This window comes from Bradysia coprophila, unplaced genomic scaffold, assembly GCF_014529535.1.
Source record: "Bradysia coprophila strain Holo2 unplaced genomic scaffold, BU_Bcop_v1 contig_350, whole genome shotgun sequence".
Classification (NCBI taxonomy): domain Eukaryota; kingdom Metazoa; phylum Arthropoda; class Insecta; order Diptera; family Sciaridae; genus Bradysia; species Bradysia coprophila.
In genome coordinates, this window is record NW_023503608.1 from 7787379 (window position 1) to 7811756 (window position 24378).

The 24378-nt window shown below is 31.8% G+C and overlaps 1 protein-coding gene across 31 annotated transcripts in view; it reads left to right on the forward strand.

Moving 5' to 3' along the window:
* The window catches only part of LOC119080723 (CUGBP Elav-like family member 4), a 243266-nt gene that overhangs the window by 191763 nt on the left and 27125 nt on the right, over nucleotides 1-24378 (forward strand). For 19 of the 31 annotated variants that reach the window (XM_037189209.1, XM_037189212.1, XM_037189214.1 and 16 more), the window contains 2 exons: nucleotides 9902-10027; nucleotides 15676-15770. In XM_037189209.1, coding sequence (XP_037045104.1) covers nucleotides 9902-10027; nucleotides 15676-15770 — 221 coding nt within the window. The remainder of the gene's footprint in view (nucleotides 1-9901; nucleotides 10028-15675; nucleotides 15771-24378) is intronic. The other 12 variants (XM_037189210.1, XM_037189215.1, XM_037189216.1 and 9 more) reach the window with 2 other exon arrangements.

Here is a 24378-nt window from a genome sequence, read left to right on the forward strand (position 1 = left end):
ATGATAAATAGAGTAAATAGAGCTGGAACACAATTTGGTTTGGGCGAAACAGAAGTTTGAATATTAACAATTGTTTTGTAATTTGTTTTACGGAAGTCTCCCGTAAGCCGGAAGAACTTTATCGGAACAAGATTTTCCATTATAAATTTTCAAGTCATTTTACGACCAGCCGCTTGTCGTACTACATAAAATCCCAATAAAATTTTTCATCGTCTTATATATCCGAGAAAATGAAGAGAACCTGATGGAACAAATTAAAAACACATTTTCCATTTTGTCGCTGATAATTTGATACGAAACTGAACTCTCGTTCAATGCATTTCCTTCTAAAATCTTTAATTTGTATCAGAGAAATGAGACATCGGAAATAGAGGAAGCATTCAGTTCGTCGTTAACATTGTCGAAAATGCATTCCATTTATAACAACACAATCGACATGATTTTTCTTCAATGGGACGGTTATTCAAATAAAATTCGAACACGTTTTGCATGAATTATCACAAATATATTTATCGAATCTTCTACTTCTTTGGATATGAATATTTTCAACAATTTTATGAAAAATCTTATATTTCATTATCGGAAACTTTTACGTTTGCTATAAAAGGCAGCATTACTCGTTGTACAAAACTAATTTTTGTCGCGGCTGTTGTTGGCAGATGCCACCTGAAAGATTAGAAATGTTTTCGTTTAAAATAATCTGAAACTGCAATTATTTTTCGTATCCTCGGGTCTTGTATTTTGCAAGGCGGTATAGTTTTTAGTCAAGAAAAAAAAATGATTGACATTTTTCAATGAAAAGTCTTGTTCGAATTGTTCAACTCACTCATGTTGTTCCAGCTCTATGACAAAGAATATATTTTTCACTCAAAAATTACAATATTTTCGGAAATTGTAATTTAATAACGGAAAAAAAACTAGATTTTAATCCCTTAAAAAAGAATCAGGAAAAAAACGTTAACGTGTTTAAATGGTCAGCTAAATATTTGAAATGGTGCTAGTTGTTGTTGAGTTTTTTTTACTGTAAATTAGCAATGTTTTTGTTCGTGATTATTGTAATTATTTTTTTTGTGTTTTCTATTTTATTTTTGTCATATTTGAACACAAATGTGAAACCAAAAAGATATTTTCATCGTTATTTTTTTGCTTTCATTTTCTTTATTTTTGTTTTGTTATTTCCTTTCAATCCATAAAAAAATATTTAAAAAAAAAATACACAGGCAAATCTTATGGTATTCGGATACCTAACATCTGATATTTTTCCAATGGGTAAGTAAAACAAATGAAAAACCTTACAGATAAATTTCCTATTTTTTTCGGCAAAAGCAAAAAAAAAAAGAAACGAAGAGTTTTGGGTAACATAAATACGGTTATATTGAAAGGAAAACCCTCTTTTAACCAGAGGGTTGATGTTCTGTTCTGATGAAAACAAGAAATCAATATTAGGCCATCTTTATCCAGATTGTGTGTGTGCGTGTATAGGCTTGGAAAGTTTTTTTTGGTGCTGCAGAAAAAAAAAATTACTTCAACACTTTAACAGGGTTATCCAATATCCATCTTCCAATTAAAATTACATTTATTTTAACCCTTCCACTTTATTATTTAGGGAAAATTCTGCCGTTTAATTTTCTTTGGGAAAAGGTAAATCAGACGAGACTCAATGTTGTTAGCAATTTGAAAAAAGAAAATCTCTTTTCGACTCGTATATCTGCCATGGCTCTCTCTTTGGCAATATATCGATAAACCAAGAATTTTCCATCCCTTCTAGTTCGTTAGTCCATTATCTAAATTTCCACCTATATATTTTATGGCACAGAAAAGTTTATTTTTTTCTCCATGAAGTACGTGTTTTCTTTAAAACCATTTCACCCTACAACGAAAATAGAGGAAAAGGTTTAAAGCAAAGAAGAAGAAAAAACACACACAGGCTAAACAAAAAAAAATCTTTTTTTCTTCTCTTTATGGATGTAGTAAACTTTTCAACCAAAGTAATTTAAAATTCCCAGCAGATCGCGAACACATTGTCTATTACATAAAGTTACTTGAATTATGTTCATTTTTTTACATTAAATAATATGGTTTAGTGCTGCGAATATAACCAGAAGAATCTTAGAATTCTTATTCCACAGAAATTTCTTTTAAGACAGTATTTCCGAACCCAAACCAGTCAACATTGTTGTAAAGTTTAACAACAAAAAAAAATAATATTTTTTATGCATCTTTACGTATAGGGGGTAGCAGATGATTTTTCGGGGGTTATATGGATTAGTAAATTAAAATATTTTACATTCGTGCAATATAAAGTTTTTCGTGCTGTAATTTTACATGCTCATTCTGACGACTGCTTTATGGGTTAAAAAGAGAGCTTTGAACTTTTTTATGGCTTGTAAAATAAAGTAATTGTAGCTGTACGACAATGTAAGTGCCTTGAATCTATATTTAGGTATAATAGCTGATAATGCTGTGGTGAATGAATGTCCGTTATCGGTTGTTAGATGGATATATTCGCAATTTCTTTGAAAGTTTTAGTGAATTGTCGGTAATAAATAATGTAAATCGTAAGAGGGGACATTGAGATTCGTAAAAGAATGTGAGGTTTCTTTTAGTGTTCGGATGCAATAAGAGTTCATGTTAAATACAGGTATAAAGACGTCTTGATAAAAAGTGCTGAGGAAAGATAGATTCTTGTAGGAAGACGAGAAGGTATATCCAACCACAGTCTGAACATTCAGAATACATTACAAACGGATTTGTAATAGTTTGAACTCACTGATTATTGTGGAGATTCTGGGTTCAGGTCCCAGTTGAGGCACCAAAATTTTATTTCAGATTTCATATCATTGATTCAATTTTTCTTATAATTTCACTTCAAACTCTAAGTTCTAGATTATTGCAGTCACTATTACTGATAAAAATATTCGATTATTGTCGGATTTATGTGCGTTATTTTCTAGTAAGAAGTTCCTTACGGTTAGTTCAGATCAGAAATGTAGCTGTGTTCTCTTACAATTAAATAAAAAAAAAAAAATCTTTTCTCATCCCCCGAATGAGAAACCCTCCAGTTTTAATTTTACTTAGCCGGTTTAAAACCCATAAATATCTGTCTTCAATTACCAAACTTATAAGACGATTCGATTGTATTTATCCGTTCGCCATTCCTGCCAAGACATTTGTTTCGCTTCGGTACTAGCCCAATAATTTATTGATGCACGTTACCATGCTTCGCACTTAAATATTTATACATTTGAAAACCACCCTCCTCCGTGCTTTATACAAAATTAATTATTAAATATAAATTTTTTTAAACGAACGAACAATGCAGCAAACGAACACATTCCTACTGAAAAATAAAACAAATCATTCAAGCCTACCCCATATCCGAACGCGGGAGTGCTATATATTTTCCAAATTCCAAAATAATAGAAGAGAATGTTGATTATTTCATTTTGATTACACATTTCAAACCACAATTTATCACTAATAAAAGCAAAATAAATTTCGATATCTTTTCGGGTGCTGTTAATACTTTATCTGGTGTTCCAAAGAGTGTTTCGTTCGTCGAAAAACTGTTATATAATGTGTCTATATACCTCAATATTCCCGAAAAACCACCCGAGAACCACATTGGAAAAACAGTTTATATTCTCTGCAGGGAGATTGTAGATTTTCAAGAAGTGATAAAATTAATTTTATTTAAGACAATTCTCGGGTTATATTTAACTCAGAGCGATGTAGATAAATATTATAGCGGATATTCAACAGAGAAAATATAACGAACCAAAATACATATTTGAATACATTTTCGCTGGAAGTGCTTCAGGCAGTTTTATCCCATTTTCGGTATATGTAATATGAATGTATATGTTCTGTTATTATATGATGGAACTAAGTATTACAATATATATTCCTTCGAAAAAGAGATATAAATTTTCCGAGGTTATACCAAAAACCCCCGAAAAGTGTACATACGCTCAGATTTTAAATGCATACTCGGTGTGTGTAGTGTATGTGCCTGTATAACATCTTATATTATATAAATTTTATTAAACAGAGTCGAAAATGAAGAGGTTTAAAAACAACGAAAGTTAATAAATACCTCCTGACTACGTCTGGCAGCATTATAGTTGTGAAAATTATAAACAAAACATGATATAATCTTAAATAATCCCAGTACTTTCTTCCAGGACGGAAAGAAGAAGAAGGGTTCTTTGCTCAATATTAAGTACAAACATTTATACTTATTTGGAACAAACTCTTGGGTGTACGAGTTTGATGGGTTTCTATAAGTTGTTTGCAGTAATAAGAGCTTCGTAGTTTTATGTTTATATTTTGGAGGAAACACGATCTGCTAAATTAATTTTTACTATACAACGCTATTGTATGTTTAAGAATTAATGTATGCGAAATGGTTTATCTGTTATTATAAGCCGGAGAGAGAAAGGATGGAAGTATAAGTGTTTAGTTCATATCAAAACCGGTTCTTGGATAGATTTTTGACACTCGTAAAGAATTTCCTTCCATTATTAACGCTCCACTGGGAAGCATACATACAATATATATCTGTTCACACTTCCAGTGTGTAGTATTTTATATGGTGTAAAGTGACTTTGACTTTACGAAATTTGCGGTTTTTCTCATGTGATTTGTTTCAAATGTTTTACAGAAAGCGGAAAAGGTTGCTCATGGGTAATTTCGTTTTTCGTTTATTTGAAAACTTTACTCTGAGAATGCGACCGCTGCATAAATAAACTGATGGATTTTTTGTTGTTGTTGTTGCTGATAGTGGTGTTCGTTGAATTTTTGTTGGATCACAGTGAAACACATCCCGTTACATAATTAAAATGTTCAGCTTGTTTCAGCTGTTTTCATTCAGGTAGTGTATAAACAATAAATTTGCATAAGTGCATACAAGGATTTATACGCGATGCATACGACTGTGACGTTTAAGCGAGCTGATAATTTAAGTACCTGTACTCGTACAGCAGAAGAATTTTGGCTTCAGTAATTCTGAGTGAAAACCTGTGAGTACATCCGGAAATTATTTTTTTTTTTAAACTGTGGATCTTGTTATTGAAGAGCATTTCATTAACTGTAAGGGCTTTTAATGACATAATGCAAAGTCATATTAAGGGAATTCGTGAATAAGTCAGTTCCAACCGCTCAATAAAATCTGTTCAAAAACTGTGAACCAATTATTCAATATCCCCGATACGTCGATATTACAATTTGAGCACGGTCTCGTGAACAATTCTAAAATTTTCAATTTAACTTAAAATTGCATTTTTTAACAATTTATTTTTGATCGAATGTCCCTCGCCGGTCCTTTGTTCTCTACTTCAACCTAAATTTATTGGATTCTGAAAATCGCACACAACAATTATTCCCTTTGATTTCCATCAGTAACAAGGGGTTACACGACACAGTAATATTGTGTTGAAACTGCTTCATTTGCGATAATGCATCTACTTTGTCTGGATAATATCGCTAACCCAGTGATTTCTCCCATATCGTTCCGGGTATCGGTATGTATCGTTCCATGTACACACACATAGTGACCTTTTTACACCGATAAAATATTAAATTACATTGACCTCATTCTGCAGGAAATTGAAATTATTTTCCATTTATATACAAAGGTTGTTCAACGAATGGAATCACCTTAAAACTTTGAACAACAAAGGCAGAAATCGATATCTTAACATGGGAGTCCTATCTATAAATACAGCGATACGACGAATGTATTCGGGATATAGAATACATTGGTTAAAATGTTATATAGCATTATGGGTCGCACCAAAAATGGTTTCACAACTTCACTCAAATAACTGTGTTACCAATCACAGTCACAGAAACTAATTCCCATTCGGAACCAAAAACCCAAAAACCACAACCATTAATATAATATAATCCTTTCCCAATTTGTCCCCATCGACAATTTTCCGAAATCGTTATTAATTTTACATAATATAAATTTGCTAGTTATCCTTTTACACGTGTGCTATGTAGGGGAGTTATATTCATGTACATACACTACACACACACACACACACGACCTGTGTAACGAAAGGCTTCGAATATAGTCATAATGTTTCAAAGAGAAAACAAATGCCACACGATATTGTCGAAACCATAAAGATATTAACTATTCCACCATTTGAGATAGAGAAGCAAAAGTTTGTTTAATCATTTATTGCTTCGCATTATACCTCAAGAACAAACAACGCACTGTAAAACGTAAATGTTTTGTGTCACACAGGGAGAAAATGTGGGTGACGTATGTATGTTCTATAAATTTAGTTATGTGAAGAAAAGGGGACACTTTTAATTTATACGATAGATCCGAAAAAGGGTTCTTTTCCAAAGTGGTTTATATATATGTACGTTCAAAGAGACAACAACATAACGAAAATTTGTTAGAACAAAATGTTTGGTTTAAAATTCAACAATCCATACACCAGTTGTTTTGGGCGAACCCACAACATTTGGATATTAAAAGGTAACCAAATAATACTAATTTCGGCCACTAATTCCCTTTTATCCCACCGTACACCGAAAACCTATGTTGGATGTGTTATTTTACCCGCTCTGGATATGTGGCCTACACTTTCGTTTTATGAAGCGTTGCGGGAATGAGCTTATAATAGAGCTGTCTACACAAAATATAAAATGAAAAGTGTAAAGTTCCTGTAAGATAGGAACTTCTGTTCACGTTTATTGCATTCAAGGCCGAAATAGGCGTCCGCCTAATTTCCAGGCACACAAAGTCCATTTCACAGCTAGAACATATTTATTTATTCACACAAAACGAATCGAAACCAAAAGTTATCACCTAATGAGTTGTCACGTAGAAAGTAGTGGCAGCACCACGTTTAGTTGACTATATTATATTTCATGTGCATCAACCTCACTTTCGAAAACAAATACAACGTGAACAATGTCATGACCACAATGATTCCTTACTTGACTTGCAAGAGAAATCAAAGTTACTACCCCACACCGGTAGATTCATTTTTGCTGTTTTTTTTTTCTACATTTTCTTTCTTGAGTGGAAAGATTTTTCACTTCACTTACGTAAAACTTCTTTTTATTGTGTTTATGTCTATTGTTCGGTGGTATTCTTAAAGGCTAATTCCCGCAGCGCATTGGGAGCACAGCAGATAGAAATGTTCCCCATTCTGAGATGACGCTATTTTGTTTGTATGCCTACCTCATTTTATAAACACACAACAAACAATGCCACTTTTATGCTCTATAAATATGTAAATTTTCCCTGTATTTTTTTCGCTTCTCCACTATACTTCTTTTCTTTTGTTGGAACACACAATGTAATTAATATAAGGGTTCAAATTACCTCATTTTCTTTCTTTTCACGTCGAACACAAAGTATAGGGAATGTGAATTTTGTGTGTATGGTGCTTTAATGGGAAGAAATTCTATATTGTATCCTTATAACGTCAAATACAATGAATCTACTAGCCTAAGCTGGGTATATGTATGTAGTGCTATACTAGAACTAGTTATATCTTATGCAGCTCTACGATTCGCTCCGTACTATGGAGAAACTCTGTTCTACTTATTTATTATTTTTTTTCGTCTTCTTTGCCGTTCCATCTTTTCGATGCTATATGACTGAGCTTGAAGCTACTCATGATTCTACAACGCTATACATTTTAATACACGACGTTTTACCTTTCCATGCAAGTAAATGAACTTTGAAATTGAGTACACCTGCCGTTGAAACATATAAATTCACACATTAAGACGAGGAGCAAAGTAAAGAACGGAATACACATAAGATTGGGTAAGGGAATAGCTTAGCGCGATGAGATGGTATGTAGCCTTGTTGTACAATATACATTCGTATTATACGGGTGGATATTTCTAGTTAGTTGTACATTGGCGAAAAGAGAAAACATTTTTCTTGTCAAGACCAATAGAATTCTGATTTATAACAATGTCGTGTGTGTAGTTTATGCAACTGCATGGTGTGGAATAATAACGTTAGAGGGATGATTATTGTGCAGGGGAGTAAGATATCATCGTCGAATAGAAAATGGTTGCCATTACGTTTCGAATATTTTAGATTTCTTTTTATTCAGTTTATTCACCGTCGAATATGAATAAAATTCCGATTTATGAAAATGGCAGGGGATTAGTTACAAGCTAAATTGAATCTAAATTGTGTATGCCACACCATACCGTCAATATCTTGGCATAATGTTTACTGTGAGTATGTGTCTCACATTTCACAAACCGGCAAAATATTGAATTTGATGATTGTCAAAGTGTCAGCTAGGATATTGTCAGTAGCATGACAGTTGACACATTTTACAATAGCAACATATTTCATGTCACAAAATTTCATATTTGTGATAATCTCTGATTTGAAGGATTATCAAGGACGTTAGCCATCCTTTTTTGGGTGTTTGCCTAAAAATAACGATCTTCGATTTTACGTCTACAAATTTCAGTTGAAATAGGAAAAATAGATTTGATTACCAATATTTGCATTCGGTGATAATTACTATTGGTGGTTATCTTCCTTCTGATGGTAGCTAAATTAATCTATCAAAGTTGAACCCATCAATTTATCGAATCTTTTACTTCTTTTGATCTTAATATTTTCAACCGAAAATCTTTTACTTCATTTGTTTCAACATAAGTTTTTTTATAAAATCTCATCAGGCTGAGAATATTTATTTTTGTCGTCGTTACCGATAACAGATGAACATTGGACTTGGTTAGAAATATAGTATTGACATCGCTTTCTCTAGTCGCAGAAGGAAGTGGAAACTTCAAAGAAAAAAAATCATATTCGACGATTGACAATTCGTTATGATTAAAAAAAAGTCGATAAAGTAACTATGTGGTCATTCACGAATTACATACGTTCTTCAGGGAACTGTCTGAAGCGTACTTTTCATACATTTTCGCCATTTTCCACATACATTGTGGCGTATACAGGTGGAGGGTGGCCTGAAATTCGTCATTTTCGCGTAGGTACTTTGTGAATGACCCCTATGTTCAATAGCTCACTACCCAATCACTCCTATACACAAAGTTGTAGTTTACTTTTTTTTTTAATTTTACTCTTTTTTTTGTTGTTTTGTTTGGTTTTTTTGGTTTTTTGTAATTTTTGAATGACATTTCGTTCACTAATGCATTGCAATTTCGCACAAATAAAAAATGAAACAAAAACTATCATCATGGAAAAAAATCAATAGATTCCTTTTATCGCCTTTTTACACGTTCCAAAAATTTTGTTGTGATTTATAAAATATGCTCAGCTAAACCAAAAAAAAATGAACGCTGCTTTTATATTACATAAAAAATATATTTTTTTTCGTATTTATTTTTAGTGTTAAATATTTCAGCTCTGATGGTGTTTTCATTGTTTAGGTCGTAATTTTATGTTTTTTTTTTCTTTCTAATTTTTGTAAATGTTTTAATATTATCAAAACATAAAACTGTTTTGTATAATCAACCGTCAAACAAATTGTATACTCAATTCTAACATAATGTTTTTTTTCTCTTCTTTCTGTTTTATGTAATATCTTCAACCATCGACCAACTACAACCTCTACTTCAACACTTTGAAATAATCTTCAAAACATCAACAACTACACTACTTTTAACAACAACAAAATTCTTCACGAAAATCAATTTTGTTGCGGATGTTAAACTAAAAAAAAATAAATCAACAAACAACTTGAAACTTTTCCATCGAACAACAAATACTCCCCAACAATATACAACTATACTTTTCACATGGAATTTTCTTCCTTGACAAATGATGTGTGTTGTTTAATTTCCGACACAAAAAAAAATTAAAATTAAATTGGCTGCGCTTTTCTACTCCCCATAATAATTGGATTTAACGTGGCGGTTCCACTTCATTCAGATCGTAAGCTGTTTGTTGGTATGCTGAGTAAGCAGCAGTCAGAAGAGGATGTAAGACAATTGTTTACACCATTTGGGACTATCGAAGAGTGTACGATTCTCAGAGGACCAGACGGTGCTAGCAAAGGTTTGTATAAAATACGTTCAATGTATGTATAAACAATGGCATTTGATATACGAAAAATATACTTATACCAGTCATTACATGCACGGAATATATGTATAAAAAAATATAGTTCGTAATTGGTATAAACATAGAAAACCAACCCAGTGCATGAATTTTATTTATTTTTCTTTTTTTATATTAAATTTGCCGGGATTTGCATAATTAATCGATAGGGAATTTGGAAGCTTAGCGAGAGAAAATATGTTTTTTTATTTTGTACTTTGTTCGTTACATCCATAGCCATTTGTTGTTTTTTTTCTGCTATGTTGTTGGGGTGGGATATTTCAAAATTTAATCCGAGTAATTTAAAAAAATTAAAAATTTCGTTTATATTCAACATGAATAAACACAGACATGCTAATCAATTAGTACGTTGTGGAATTAAATACGAATGATGAATAAAAGTAATCTTCACAAAAAAGTCTCTGCGAAAATTGTGAAAATTAACAGAAGCAATTTTATGTTATGGAACTTGGGAGTGAGCATGGCCGTTTCAATGGCATGTACCCACTAATATTTGAAGAAAACATGATCCAATGTTCAGAGTACGTTCACTTCAGTTGGTATAACAAAACACATTAGCATAACCTGTTCAGATATCTGCATGAGTGATATGAGTCTTTGATATTTTTATTTTTGATTTAGGCCTGAAATTATATTGCGTGCAAAATAATGTTCTAACCGACTACTTGAAAATGGCTTGTTGACTTTATATTCTTCGATTGGAAAATGATAAATAATTTTATAAGATGGAATGATGACTCGATGTAATCAACCACCTGGGGCTCTGTGAAAAAGGAGAACTCTTGTAGAGGACTTACGAATCCGATGTGTATATCATCTGTTATAGAAGTGTCGACCAAAATAAGAATGAGCTGACCCTATTATGTGGTTTTATACACCAAACTGGTATGTTAAAACCACGGAAGTAAGAGATTTGAAAATACTTAGATCGAAAGAAGTAACAGATTCAACAAAACTAAACTACCAATCGCTGTCTGTGAAGTGATGGTGATGGGTTCAATTCTGAAGAAACTTATTGAAAGGTATTTCGTGCACCTTTCTCCTTTGCTGTTCCTTTTGTTAGAAAGGTCAATGTTCGGATTATTCAAAATTACTTTAAACGATATACGAGAGTGAGATTCACTATCAGTTGAATTTTGCGCAGGGCATAGTGAGTAAAATCACTTAAGTAATTGTTTGAATTTTTTTTATTTTGATTAAACAAACAAGGACTGAAACTACTGTTTTATGTTTCAGATAAAATACTTCTACATGTCCAGATTAAGAGCAAACACACACGCAGTATAGTTGATAGATATACCAAGCAAATTTAAAATTCCATTCTCATTTAGAAAACATTTAAAATTAAAACAAAAAAGAAACCCAACGAGAGAAATGTTCAAAATCGAAAAATAAAATGTTGCTAAACCGTAAATGTAAATAAATATCCACACAATCATAAGTATGATGCGTAATGCGAAAAGATGAAAAAAAATTAGGACAGAAAAAAATTCTTTCATCCGTAACAAATCCAAAACAAAACAAGGCGTTTATTTTTTCAATTTAAAATGATAAAAAAGGGAAAAAATGCGAAGGAAAAAAAGGCAAGATGAGAACACAGCAAAAAAAAAAAATTACGCGAGGGTTTACTTGACAGGCAATTTACATTTTAACAACATTGTCAGATATGTTCAAATTATTATAATACTCCGTTCGTCGTTACTTAGAAGCATATTTAAAAGCTTAAAAGACACCGAATTTTTGTTTTCCTTTTCTCTTTTCAAAATTTTTAACTATCACACATATGACTTCCATTATGTCGCCCTGTTTATGTGTCGTCACTACCCAACCCCCACGTAATTATATGAATATAAGGAACATATTTTTAATACAAGTTGGTTGAAATGTTTGTTACTCGGGCTTGAATGTAATCTTAGCATCTCAGTATCACACGCGGTTTTACGGTTTGTAATAAATTTCAAAATAATGATGTCTCCCGACATACACATAAAGCATATAGAATCCATTATTTTTAATGTCATTTCACTCATGCCGTATATATCTATAGACACACCACTTTTGCTCGGGTGATATGGTGATATCTTTTATTCTTTTTGAAGAAACATCCGCGAAAATATTTTCCGTCTTTTGTTCGTCGTCGGCTGCGTTGTCATTTCATATTGATGACTTTATTCAAAGACATAAAATATGTAACATTATCCCCTATATATCCCAGACAATAAGAATGTCAAAACAAAACCAGAGATTAGATTGAAACATTTTCCATATAAAGATAAACAATTCAATTTTGTTTGTGTTATATCCCAACGACACAAAAGTTACGTGTGTGTAGACGAGAAAAACAAAAACCATCTTTTATTTATTATTTCTTTTCTTCTTTTTTTTTGTGATATTGCTATAAAGACGAGGAGAAAGAAAGAGGAGAAGCACAGCACAGAAAAAAAGTATAAAATAAATAAAAATAAAGAAATACACAAAACAACCACCCTTGTCAAAACATATGAGAGGCAATATAGCCACATCAAAGACAAAATCTTATAATTTAACTAAGCGTTAAGTCACCAGATGCTCTTTTACTGTTTCTCTAAGTATATGTCGTGTGTGTTGTTGTAATGTACTCTTATTATGGGGTACTAGCAATATTGTTCCCTTCGTCTTTTTTTTTCTTCTTTTCTCTGTTTATTACTCACGCGTTTGCTTTTCACCACATCTCCTATGCTCTAATAACAATCACACTCTCATATATCTACGATAATATTTCGTTGAGTTTCAATGTTTTCGAAGATTGGGGGTTGTTTTCGCTTATATATTCCTATTGCAATAATAGCAATGGTAAAAATACCCTTAAGCACAGCACGTCATTACATTATACTGTACATGAGTGTACCACTGTAGCATATGCACACATATAATACACATATCCTATACACAGATAATATATTAATACGTACATACGAACACGGTACATTGCCCTCATCCCTTTTTAATAAAATGATTTCGAATGTATTTATATGTTTTCGGGGTTTGTTGTTTTTGAGTTGTGTAAGATTCTTTTGAGTGATATATTACCAAGATTATCAATGGACCTGGAACAGATATTTCGGTCATATAATTGGTGATTGAATATGGGCACGATGAGTTCGATGCTTTACTTTCGTTCGGTCAGTTCCACTTGTGAATGTTGAGAAAACGTTAACGTTAGTTAGTACAGTGGGGGTGTTATCCCGTTTCTTTTTTTCTTTCGAGAAGTAGAACTATGAAGAACAGTCTTGTCGAAATAGTGAGGGTAATTCTAATTTATGATACTTTGAGCATTGACTATACGTTTTAATTCTGCAGGACTTTCTTTACTAACAATTATTAACATAAGTACGTACTAACATAAGGAATCTTCTTTATTGTGACTCTGAATTGCTCATGCTTCAACATCCTTAACAAAGGCACAAATACAAAAAAAAATGTTATAGGGTTACTCGTCGACTTTCACTCTCATTCTCATTGTTTTCTATAGAATGTGGGTGTTTGAGTTTGGAGATCAGTGTTTGTTAGCAACAGCAAAATACTTTTTCAATTTCCCTAACCTCTGAAATTATCTTTAAGTAAACGGTACCAATGTATGTTATGCTACTTACAAGTAAATTAAAACTTTTTAAACTGATCGATTTTGTTTCGTTTAAGATATTTTCGCATACATTTTTACATGAATCCCTCTTTGATTTACACTTTTATGTTCAAAATTTCCCAGTTTCTTTCAATTAACATCATGAAAATGATGATAAACTTAGTGCTCATGTTTGTAGCAGAGCATTATTACTTTCAGGGTAATATTTCTAAGTTATTGCCCCATTTGAACCATCTTAAAACCGAAGAAATGTAACTATTCGACGAGGTCATAAAAGAAATTCGAACATCTCAGGTGATAAAAACTAAGAAAAAAGTAGCAGGAAATCTCATTTCCTAAAGCATAAAAAAGGAACGAATAAAGCTATTTAAATACCTTTTAAAAACGCACAAAAATAAAGGAAAAATATAAAAAAACGGAATATATAAAAACCGATACATTTCATACAATCGTTTAATATCCTCTTTCTACCTTTTCACATAAACTTCCTGGAAATAAAAATAAAATCAATCGACAATAAAACTCGATTGAAGACTCATTGAACGATGGATTGACGAAAAACACAAAAACGAACGAAAAGAGTATCATCAAAATGATTTTCTTTTGCATAAAATTGTATCATATTCAGGGTTATATAATACCCCGACGACCCTATAACCAAAATTTCTATATAAAAAAAGGGATGGAGATCGTTCCATATAAATACGTTTATTAAAATACACTGACCCGAATAAAAAAAAGGGAATTTACTTCGTAAAAAATATACATTTGGCCACTGTTCTCAGTTTCAACAGTGCCACATGAATAAAATTTATGGCCAAAGTGGATGATCGATATCTAGATTTTCTGTGTTTGGGAAATTTTACATTTTATTTTCCAATGAATAAAAATGGACCGACACGTTCTATTCTTTACACTTTACCATTTAAAAATAACCATAAACGAATAAATGTAGAATACGTCTATGAAACATTTAAAAATGGCTGTGTGTGCGAGAGAGAGACAGAGAGAGAGAAAGGATCAATAAAAAAATTTGTTTACATAGATAGATATTTTCGATACTTGTATCGAAATGGTGTAGTTCTACCAACTAGAATATTAATGCGAGCCGTAAGACAGTTTAAAGACACACCCATACAAATATCGATATCTTAATTGTTAATAGAAACAAAACCACTAGTGAAAATTTGTGAAAATCCTTGTGGCACTAGTGCGAAAAAGTCCATCGTTTTGTAATCTAAATGACATGAAATTGACGTGTCAAAATAGATTATGCAATTCAGTGATGACATTTGTAACTTAAGCCGCATGTGTGCAATGTCGTATGAACGTATTTTTTCGCACTAGTGCGATAAATGATTTGCAAACGGTTTTACCGCGCTAGTGCGATAAAAACCGCGTGTTACTGAAGTCACACTAAGATTACTTTCAATTTTATGACTTTGTGTTGCTGGTATCTTCGGTTAATTGGATTTTTTTTTGCACAACGATGTATTTATATGCAACACGAATCATATGCTGGTATATTATCGCATACGATGTCTTGCCAACCTCGGTTTCGCCTCGAATTGACAATCTAACATCTAGTTTGATAATATACCTCCATACGATTCTTGTTACATAAATAACTATTATACATCGGGCGACTTAAATTTCTCTTGCTCTGCCGTAAAGTGCCTTTTACAGTATAGAGATATATAAAAACATTTATCGCAATAAAGGCGACAAAACTTTACTTTTCGTTACTGAGTCGTTAAAAGATAACTTCAGAGTGATGCTGAAAAAGTTAAGTTTCTCTATTTCGTTTTGATTAGTTGAAACGGAGACTAACTAACTAACTAACAAAAGCTCATTGTACTCAAACGTTAATTCGACGATTTCTTTATCATTCGTCATCCTTTTATCGTATGATGCAATCTAACGAAAATTAATAACAACTTTTCCCTTTCTATCTCTTTTCCAGGTTGTGCTTTTGTCAAATTCAGTTCTCACCAGGAAGCGCAAGCAGCTATTACAAGTTTGCACGGAAGTCAAACTATGCCGGTAAGTTTACATAAAGTAAGTTTAATGAGAATTATTTGAAGAAAATTTCCTTATTAATGTATGTAAATGTGAAAACTATTTTCGTTTTAATTCGGTGTAGTGGCTGATGGTGATATTTTACTATTGATGTGTTTACCATAATATTAATAAACGGCATCAGGAAATTTTGCATGACAATTTTGTATTTTATAAATGGTTGTTTGAAAAGTTCTCTGCTAATTTGTCGAATTTAAATCGGATGATAAATTAATGAAGTGTTCGCTATATTCTCTGACAGAACCATATCTGATTCAAAAGTTTTTCGGTCGAAGATTTTATTTATTTACGAGATAATAGAAAAACACGTACACCAACTTCTGATGTTGATGAGGGTAGATGAATGAATAACGAATTTGAATATTTTTTTTATACGACTACAAGAAATACCAATATTCTAAATCGTGGCAGTTTAACTTTATACCGCCTATTTACTGCGACTACAATCGTTCAGGATGGTTGTGCAGGATTTGAGGCATAATCAAAATAAATTTCAAGAAAAACGTCTCACTTGAATGTAGACTTCCACTTTCCTCACTATCTTATTACAATAGTCATCAGCATTAATTATTTACACCGTCGTTCACTCTTCAAAAAACAACTCACTCATCATATTCGATTCGACGTACAATCAGTATGTGTTTGCTTTACAGAAGAGTACAATACGAACAAACTCTTTCCATTTGGAATGCACGTAAGTGTAGAGTGAATCATTAAACAAATGATGGAAAGATCGCTTTCGAGGATAATTCGTAAATTCCACTGGAATTTTGCGAACTCACGTACTCCTTAAAATTAATGTAGCACGACAAATACATTGTCGGTAATAAGTCGCAATTGCAGAGTGCAGACTTTGAAATGTAATAGAATGTTTAATTTATTACGTCCCTGGCATCGCTTCTGAATTCCAAAATAAAACTCTACTGCTTGCCAACGTAATTTCATAAGTTTAAATGACAATTCTCTTCATTCATTCATTCCGATCCACTACAATGTTCGCATAGATTTGGTCTATAACCCACTATGCAAAGAATTTGTTTTGTCAATAGTTAATAATTACATTCCAATATTATATTGTCTTTACAACTCTAGATGCCGTATTTTAATAAACTGACGGACCTTGATGTCACATTCCTTCAACTGTTTGCCTTAGAACTGTACCGTACTGGTACTGGCATCCGTTATGTACAATTAGAAAGTTAGGGAATTTACTGAATCAAACCACCTCAAGTTCACCCATCATCAATCGCATAAATTTGAAAAGGGTTGTAAAATCGGCACTGATGGCATTGGGGTGAACTAGCACAAGAGAATCAAATGTAATGACGAAATGTTGGATTACAATTTTCGTCTCTCAACTAATAATAGTGAAATTAGCGACCTTAAATAAAGATTTTATTCAACTATGTAGCTGCTATATGAACGATTTCTATGTAAAGAGGAACTATTTATGATCGTCGAATTTGTTGATGTTTCTTTATTTTAATTTTTAATACTTTCGACACATAATGTAGATTAACGTAAACTCAGTGAAGATGTTGAATATACGTCCACATGTCCGAATAGGTGGCGACGTCCTGACGGGGTGTTTTTACTTGTTAAATATGCATTTAAATCACCTAACAAGCCCTATTGTTGGTAAATTCATTTATCGAATTTACTGACTTTCACTAAAAGTTATCGAAGTTTTCCGAGAATTTACCGAATTTACCTTTCGGTAAATGTGGGTAATTTTTTTAGTACATTTCAGTAAATCAGTAGATAATAATCGGCGCTTCCTTGTAACCTCAAAACTCAACTCTACACACGTCATAAACTATGCTCTCGACTTCGTCTCGAACCATTTACGCCACCTCGAACCGAGATACCATTTTACAGTTCTAGCTCTATAAAATACTTTTGCTCGCGACCATTATCTGATTAAATTCATTCCACACTTGCGGATTGTATGAAATTTGAACTGTACGAACATATTATACAACAACACATAAACACAGCACAAATATGCAACCATTTTATTTTAACTTCGCTGAACTCATAAAATCTCCTTTATTTGAAATTCCTTTATCATTCAACAGAAAAGATACGAAGTAATAAGAGAATGAAAGCCAAAACTGGCAATGAAATTGTTAAAGGCAATTTCTTTATTATTTTCCATTCCGAATTAATATTGAAAAATTGAATAACCGGAACGATGGATTCATAAGTACCAATAAAACAAAAAGAAGAGGGATCTTTTTGTTGTGAATGCAAAGAAGTAAAATAAAATAAAATATTTTTTCATCATCCATCCCACATCCATCAAAAATTTGTTTATCCGGAAAATGGCACACTAAACAAGAATACAAAAACTTAAAGGTCTCTCTGTGCTTCTTTCTTTTTCCGCTTCGCTCTGTTCAATATTACGTACAGCCATAAACAAACATCACATCAAAGCTAATATTTTCTGTATAATTTTCTCTTCATGTTCATACATCTCAACATCTATCGAGACATCTATAGTAATATTCCACATCTTTTTGTGGATGTAGATATTAAATTTTGTTATTTAGGCATGGAAGACACACCGATTGTAAATAATTTCTATTACCAGAACCATGTACCCATTCCACACACATTCCACTTCAACGTTGAAGGCCTAGTTTTCATCTTGTTGAACAGCACAATGTTTGTACGAAAACAACATATAAAACAAGTTGGACACCACACGACATAAAGCCATGAACCATATCGAGCCCAAAAGCAAATATATATTTTGTTGTTGAGAGAAATTACTTAGTTGCGTTGTTTGGATCGGACGAATAACTTTGTTGTATAAAATGTATATTACACAAAATCATTTCCTTTTTATTTAATACGAGATGCCTGACCATGATTTATCGTATATATACTGTACGACACCTATATATATATATATATATATATATATATATATATACGTATGGATGGATGTATATAAATATGGATGGAACACAAAATCTATAAGATAAAAGGCTGTTTACGAGACTTCATTATATATCAAAAATTCGTTGAAGCATGTACATCCCAACCCTTAATTGAAAGAAAATTGGGGTGCGAATTTGACTAATATAAAAGGGAATTTTTCCTCTTTTTTTCTTTCTTTTTCATAAAAATATATAAAAACGTCACAGAAAAATTATTTTATATATCTGCTGTGTCTATTTATATTACGCTCGAATACGGAGGAAAATGCCGAACGGAAAAAGTTTTTCTCATCAGTTTTATTTTCTCTCACTGCCGTACAATATTTTTTCGCTTCGGTATATAAAATTCATTTTCGCTAAAAAAAATTATAAATTTAAAATCGTCAAAAAAGCTTTTCCATTTAATTGTGTTACCGTCGTTTCGAAATACTCACCAACAAACCAGTTTGATGATGTTGCCATAGTCAAATTTATGGTGAATATAGAACATTTAAAATGAAAGTAAATTGGTAAAAAAAATGTTTAGCGAATTTAATTATGTTAAATTTATGTATATTATAGGGAAATCACTTTTTCCCCTATATATACCACATTGCATTGTATATACTATGTATTCGACGTAATATTGCTAAAAGTATAAACTTGCTGCTTCGACGAAAAAAAAACGGAATAAATTTTTACAGAGAATATTTAATTTTCGGTCAAATTGATTTATAAATCAGAATTTTTGATGTTACATTAAATGTGGCTACATTTTCAACCGGGCTTTTTAATGTCTTCAAATTTAACATTTTATCTGAGAAAAAGTAGAACACTTAAGACAATTGATAATCACTTTTCTTGCTGTAATTTTTTAAACAAATATTTAAACTTCTGAATAAATGTTAGATTGAACGAGTTCTATTTTTGTATTCTGCAAATTAATTGTTACATTACTTTGCTTGAGCTAAGAGCTAGTTTCATTGGATATCACATTAGGCCCAATGGTGTACAGAACCGATTTTTTTAGGGTAAAGGCAGTGAAATTCCAGCATGAATTTGCTTCAGCTGTTTTTTTAGTGGATCGACAAAAAAAAATAAAAAAAATTTCATACGTCTGTATGTGTAGCGCCTTCAACCGTATAAACAAGTATAAACAGTGCAAACAGTCGAAGTTAATATTACACTGCCTTTAACTGTACTTGAAATTTCACTAATTTTCTTGATTTTCTTAAATTATCGCGAAATTTTTCTTGAAATTCTAAAAACGGTTCATCAAAAAAATTCGAGAAAACCAACAAAGTTCATACCCACTTATCCAGGGCCTATTTGTAATTCTTACAAGTTCCTGAATTTTCTTGAAAAATCATTTTGAGAATTTCAAGAATTTTTTTGGAATTAAAATTCTTGAAAATAGATTATCCCAGCCTCATTGAGTTAGAAACTCCGTTAAGTATTCTTAAAGTACATGGTACAGCTGATCCAAAAACTCTTTTTAAAGTACGAAAAATAAGTTGAACATTGTCTTCCTATGATGGTACATTTGCTGTGCGTTCATACTGTTTTTTGCTTTGTGCTCCATCTGAACAATTTCAATAAAAGTTAAATTACAGTGTCCTTACAACGTTGGCATGTCCAACTGTACATCTCAAAACTGAAAAGACTGTAGTAGCTTGTATGAATGAATAAGACTTTAGGTGTGCTTAAAATTTATTAAATTTATTGAGGTTTATGAATATATTGGGAAATTTTTACTGAAGCTGCTGAAAATTATATTACATTTGATTGTGAAATGAAGTGTAGAATAAGCAGGGATCAGACAGTATTCTGTGGTTTTTATTTCATCGTACTTGTCTGTTACATCCATTTTATGAAGGAATTTATTGAGTGCGGTCGGTCAAAACACTTGTAATTCTTTTCAGTTTATTGCGATATTGAGTGAAAGCAATCAATGTTTCTTTTAAATCTCTTATTTTCCATTGCAAAAAAAAAATCCTTTCCATTAAAATTGTATTTATAACGAAATTGAAATCGTATTTTCGATTCCATACACACAGTTACATGTTCATGTTCGATTCATATTCCATGTGTCTATTTTCGATTTCATTCAATCCACTGCAAAATGATTTTTTTGCGTAATTAACTTGGCAAAAAGCACTTTACATCGAAAATTCAATCAATCATCACAGTAAATAAACTTTTTTTGATAGTCGTTTTGAAAGAGATGTAAGCCGCAGCATTGTGATGAGCTGCGCAGAAATTTTATAATAAATGGCACGGATCAGATGTACATATTGCAAGGAGTATTTGTTATATTCAATTGTGGTGATTAAAATTGTACAAGTTTAATTTAACATTTGAACTTACTATAGTAACTCGATGTCACGACACAACAAAGAAAGTGGTGATATGTTTGTCTGTTTGTCTGCATTGCAGACTCTGCAATAATAATTGATGAGCGCTCGATAGTGTTATCTCATCAAATGGTGAGACTCAAGTAATAAACTGATAGATTTTGTATAAATGTTTGAAGATACTTTACACAAATGAGGTAACCGATTTATTGATTTTATTTCTAAAAGCAAAGAAAAATTTAATAAAGGGTTAAAAGTAGTCCATTAACTTTTAAACACGCCTCACCGGTCTACCTCGCTTCAAAACAGATTCATTTATAACATTTGTCAGTCAACAAACTATCAGAACAGTTCAATGGAAATAATTTTAAAGTTAATCAACTGAGATGAATGAAATATTACACGTTTGACATAGTTGCCAGAAATATGCAATTTTGTTGGAATAGATTTACAAAAATATTTAATTGGAATACGAAATCCACTTCCGTTAATTGGACGATTTCGGGAAATGTCGAACAAATCATTCAAAAAATAATCAACACGCTGATCTGATTTACTGACTGAATATGGGCTGTACGAGTCTGCTTGTAGTAACAGGGGAATTTCGAAATTTAACGTTATGTAAATTATGAATTGCCCTATAGGCTTCTCTCCAATATTCACATTGTTTTTCAAACACATATGAATTGCGTGCAGATCGGAATGTAGACAATATTTTTGTGAATTGTTGCTCACATTTCGGAAAGGTATAAAATCAATCGATTAATAATCAACAATAGACCTACAACGCTGCATACCGTAGCACCTGCTTACAATTCAACTCAATTCAATTATTTCATTGCTTTCAATTACCTTTTCCACAATAAAGTAATTCCAATAAAAAATTTACTTTCCCATTTAATATGGGGATAATGTCAGCATTCAATAACAAAACACTATTTTTAATTCAATATGACTCATACATGCCATCATATCATAAATATAGGTGTAGCGTGTAACATTAAACTTTCGATAAGGAAAAATTATTCAAATTAAGTTTCATATTTTCCAAACGACGGGAGTTTTTTTTTCTCTGTTATATTAGTTAGGTATGACTGGTAATAAAAATGAAGTTACCAATGTACTACGTGTACCGCGTACATTCCAGACAGTTTACTACATAGTGGGTTCGTTTTTTTTTTGTAGGATCGCGCACAACAGCCTTAATAATTGTTACAGAATTGTTGAATGTTAAATGACAATAATGGTATTAGTGGGAACGAGTGTTATGTACTACACATGTCTGTAATTCCACATAGACGACGATAATAAATTAAATTTTTATATGGCATCAACATTAAGTTTAAACATTTTCATTTTAAAACCAATGTCTGACCGAATTCAATTTAAATCCTTCAATTCATAAAACAGAAACGTCTATCAGATCTAACAAACGTGCCTCACCATATTATTATTCGATTCGACATCATCATTATAATATTTTTGTCATTCTTAATCCCTTAATTGATACATAAGTAATTGGCAAATATTTTATAAAATGATTCATTGCATGAATTTTCATCATCATTTTTTTTTGTCCTGTCCTTCCACACTTTATTGGTGTATTTATATGCGGTGGAGTGTTCTACCGTCTCCCATCCATTTACGCCATTCAATAATTTCTACTAACTTTATGCTACGAAATGATAAACGATGAAACAAAGCAAATTTGCAAATATTTACATACACTTTTGCCAACGAGGGCGACCGTGCCCAGAAATAATATTTCAATGTTTGATTGCGTTATTGTCGATTTTTTTTTTATTATTTTCCTTTTTTATATGAACTGAGAAAGAAAGCGGTATGAAAATGTAACATAATCTCAAATCAAATATTTCTTCTATAGATGATGTAGCGGTATATTTAGGGTACCCATTATACATATACCTGTCGTTTGATGTATTTATTGTTGAAAATGGATCGATAAGGAAGCGTTTTTTTAAGATGTGCCATTATTTTCAGCTTATGGAATTTTTGGAATCATTTGAGCTTGCAAAGTTCGTAGAAATTTTATTTGCTCAAAAATGACTCATTTAGGTCACTTTTCATTTGGATTGCATTCAGATTTAGTAACTTTCGATGAATTTTGATACTTAATTTTAAACTCACCTAACTTTCTAGTAGAGTCTCTACCCAATAATCTGTTATCAACAACACTGACAAAAACATATGTGTTTAAACAAATGAAGTAAAAGATTTTTTTAACAAACTCTAGGCAATATTTTGAACAAAAGAAAAGACGTAATTCTCATCAGAATTCAATAATTTTAGGGAAAAATTGTCCTAATTTATGTGTAACTAAATGTGAGCTTATGTGCCTTTGTTGTTTCTAGTCATTGATAATGTCTGCAATGGGCAGACGAAATATTTGGCACTAAATGAAAATCCAATTGAACAAAATAAGAAATTTACTTTCCGCTCATCAAAAAACAAGAAAAGAGAAGATAGATCATCATATCGTCTTACGCCTACCGTTTTTAAAAGCATAGAAATAGGTTTCTTCCAAGGCCATTCAAAATGTCAATCGTCATCCAAAGAGAAGGCAACACAACCTCACTATGAAGTTTTAACGAACAAATTTTTTTCAAGTTGCGGTTATGTTTGCTTCTGTGGATGCTCTCGTTCGTTTTCGGCTTGTCAAAATTCGTTTTTACCGTACGATGGAAGAAACCTATTATTCGAGAAAACTCGATATACGCTGCTCGGGATAATTCTCTTGATTTTATTTTGAAAGCAGTTCCGTTTCTGATCTCTTTTATTCAAGAGATAGAACGATGACACTTTCATACTAATTTGTAAACGAAAAACTTTTCTATTTGACCACATTACAACTGGAGGTCCCAGTTTGTTTTTGTCGAAGTTGTTCGGTAAAAGTTCCGATCGTCAATAAAGCATGAATCATTTAGTTTAATACATTGCAACTAAGTAGAAATTTGAATGAAGAGTAATCAAATTACGAGAATAAACATAATCAAACGTTCTTTCAACTTTTCCGTGTCCTCCCCATGAATCGTTTCTATAAATAAAAGTTGAATAAAGCAGCTTTTCCATTTGAAAAGAATAACAGTTTGTCTAGCTTCGTATGTTGAAGTACGGTATGAGTCTAACGTTCTTCAACGATCAGCATCGGTAATCCGTTGACAATAAGGCTAATATTTAATATGACGGCATTGATATTTTTCTGAAAAATAAAAAATAAAACTTTGAAATACAAACTTTTATTGGCAAAGCTTTTATGGGAACAATAACGAATCATTAAAAAATAATCCC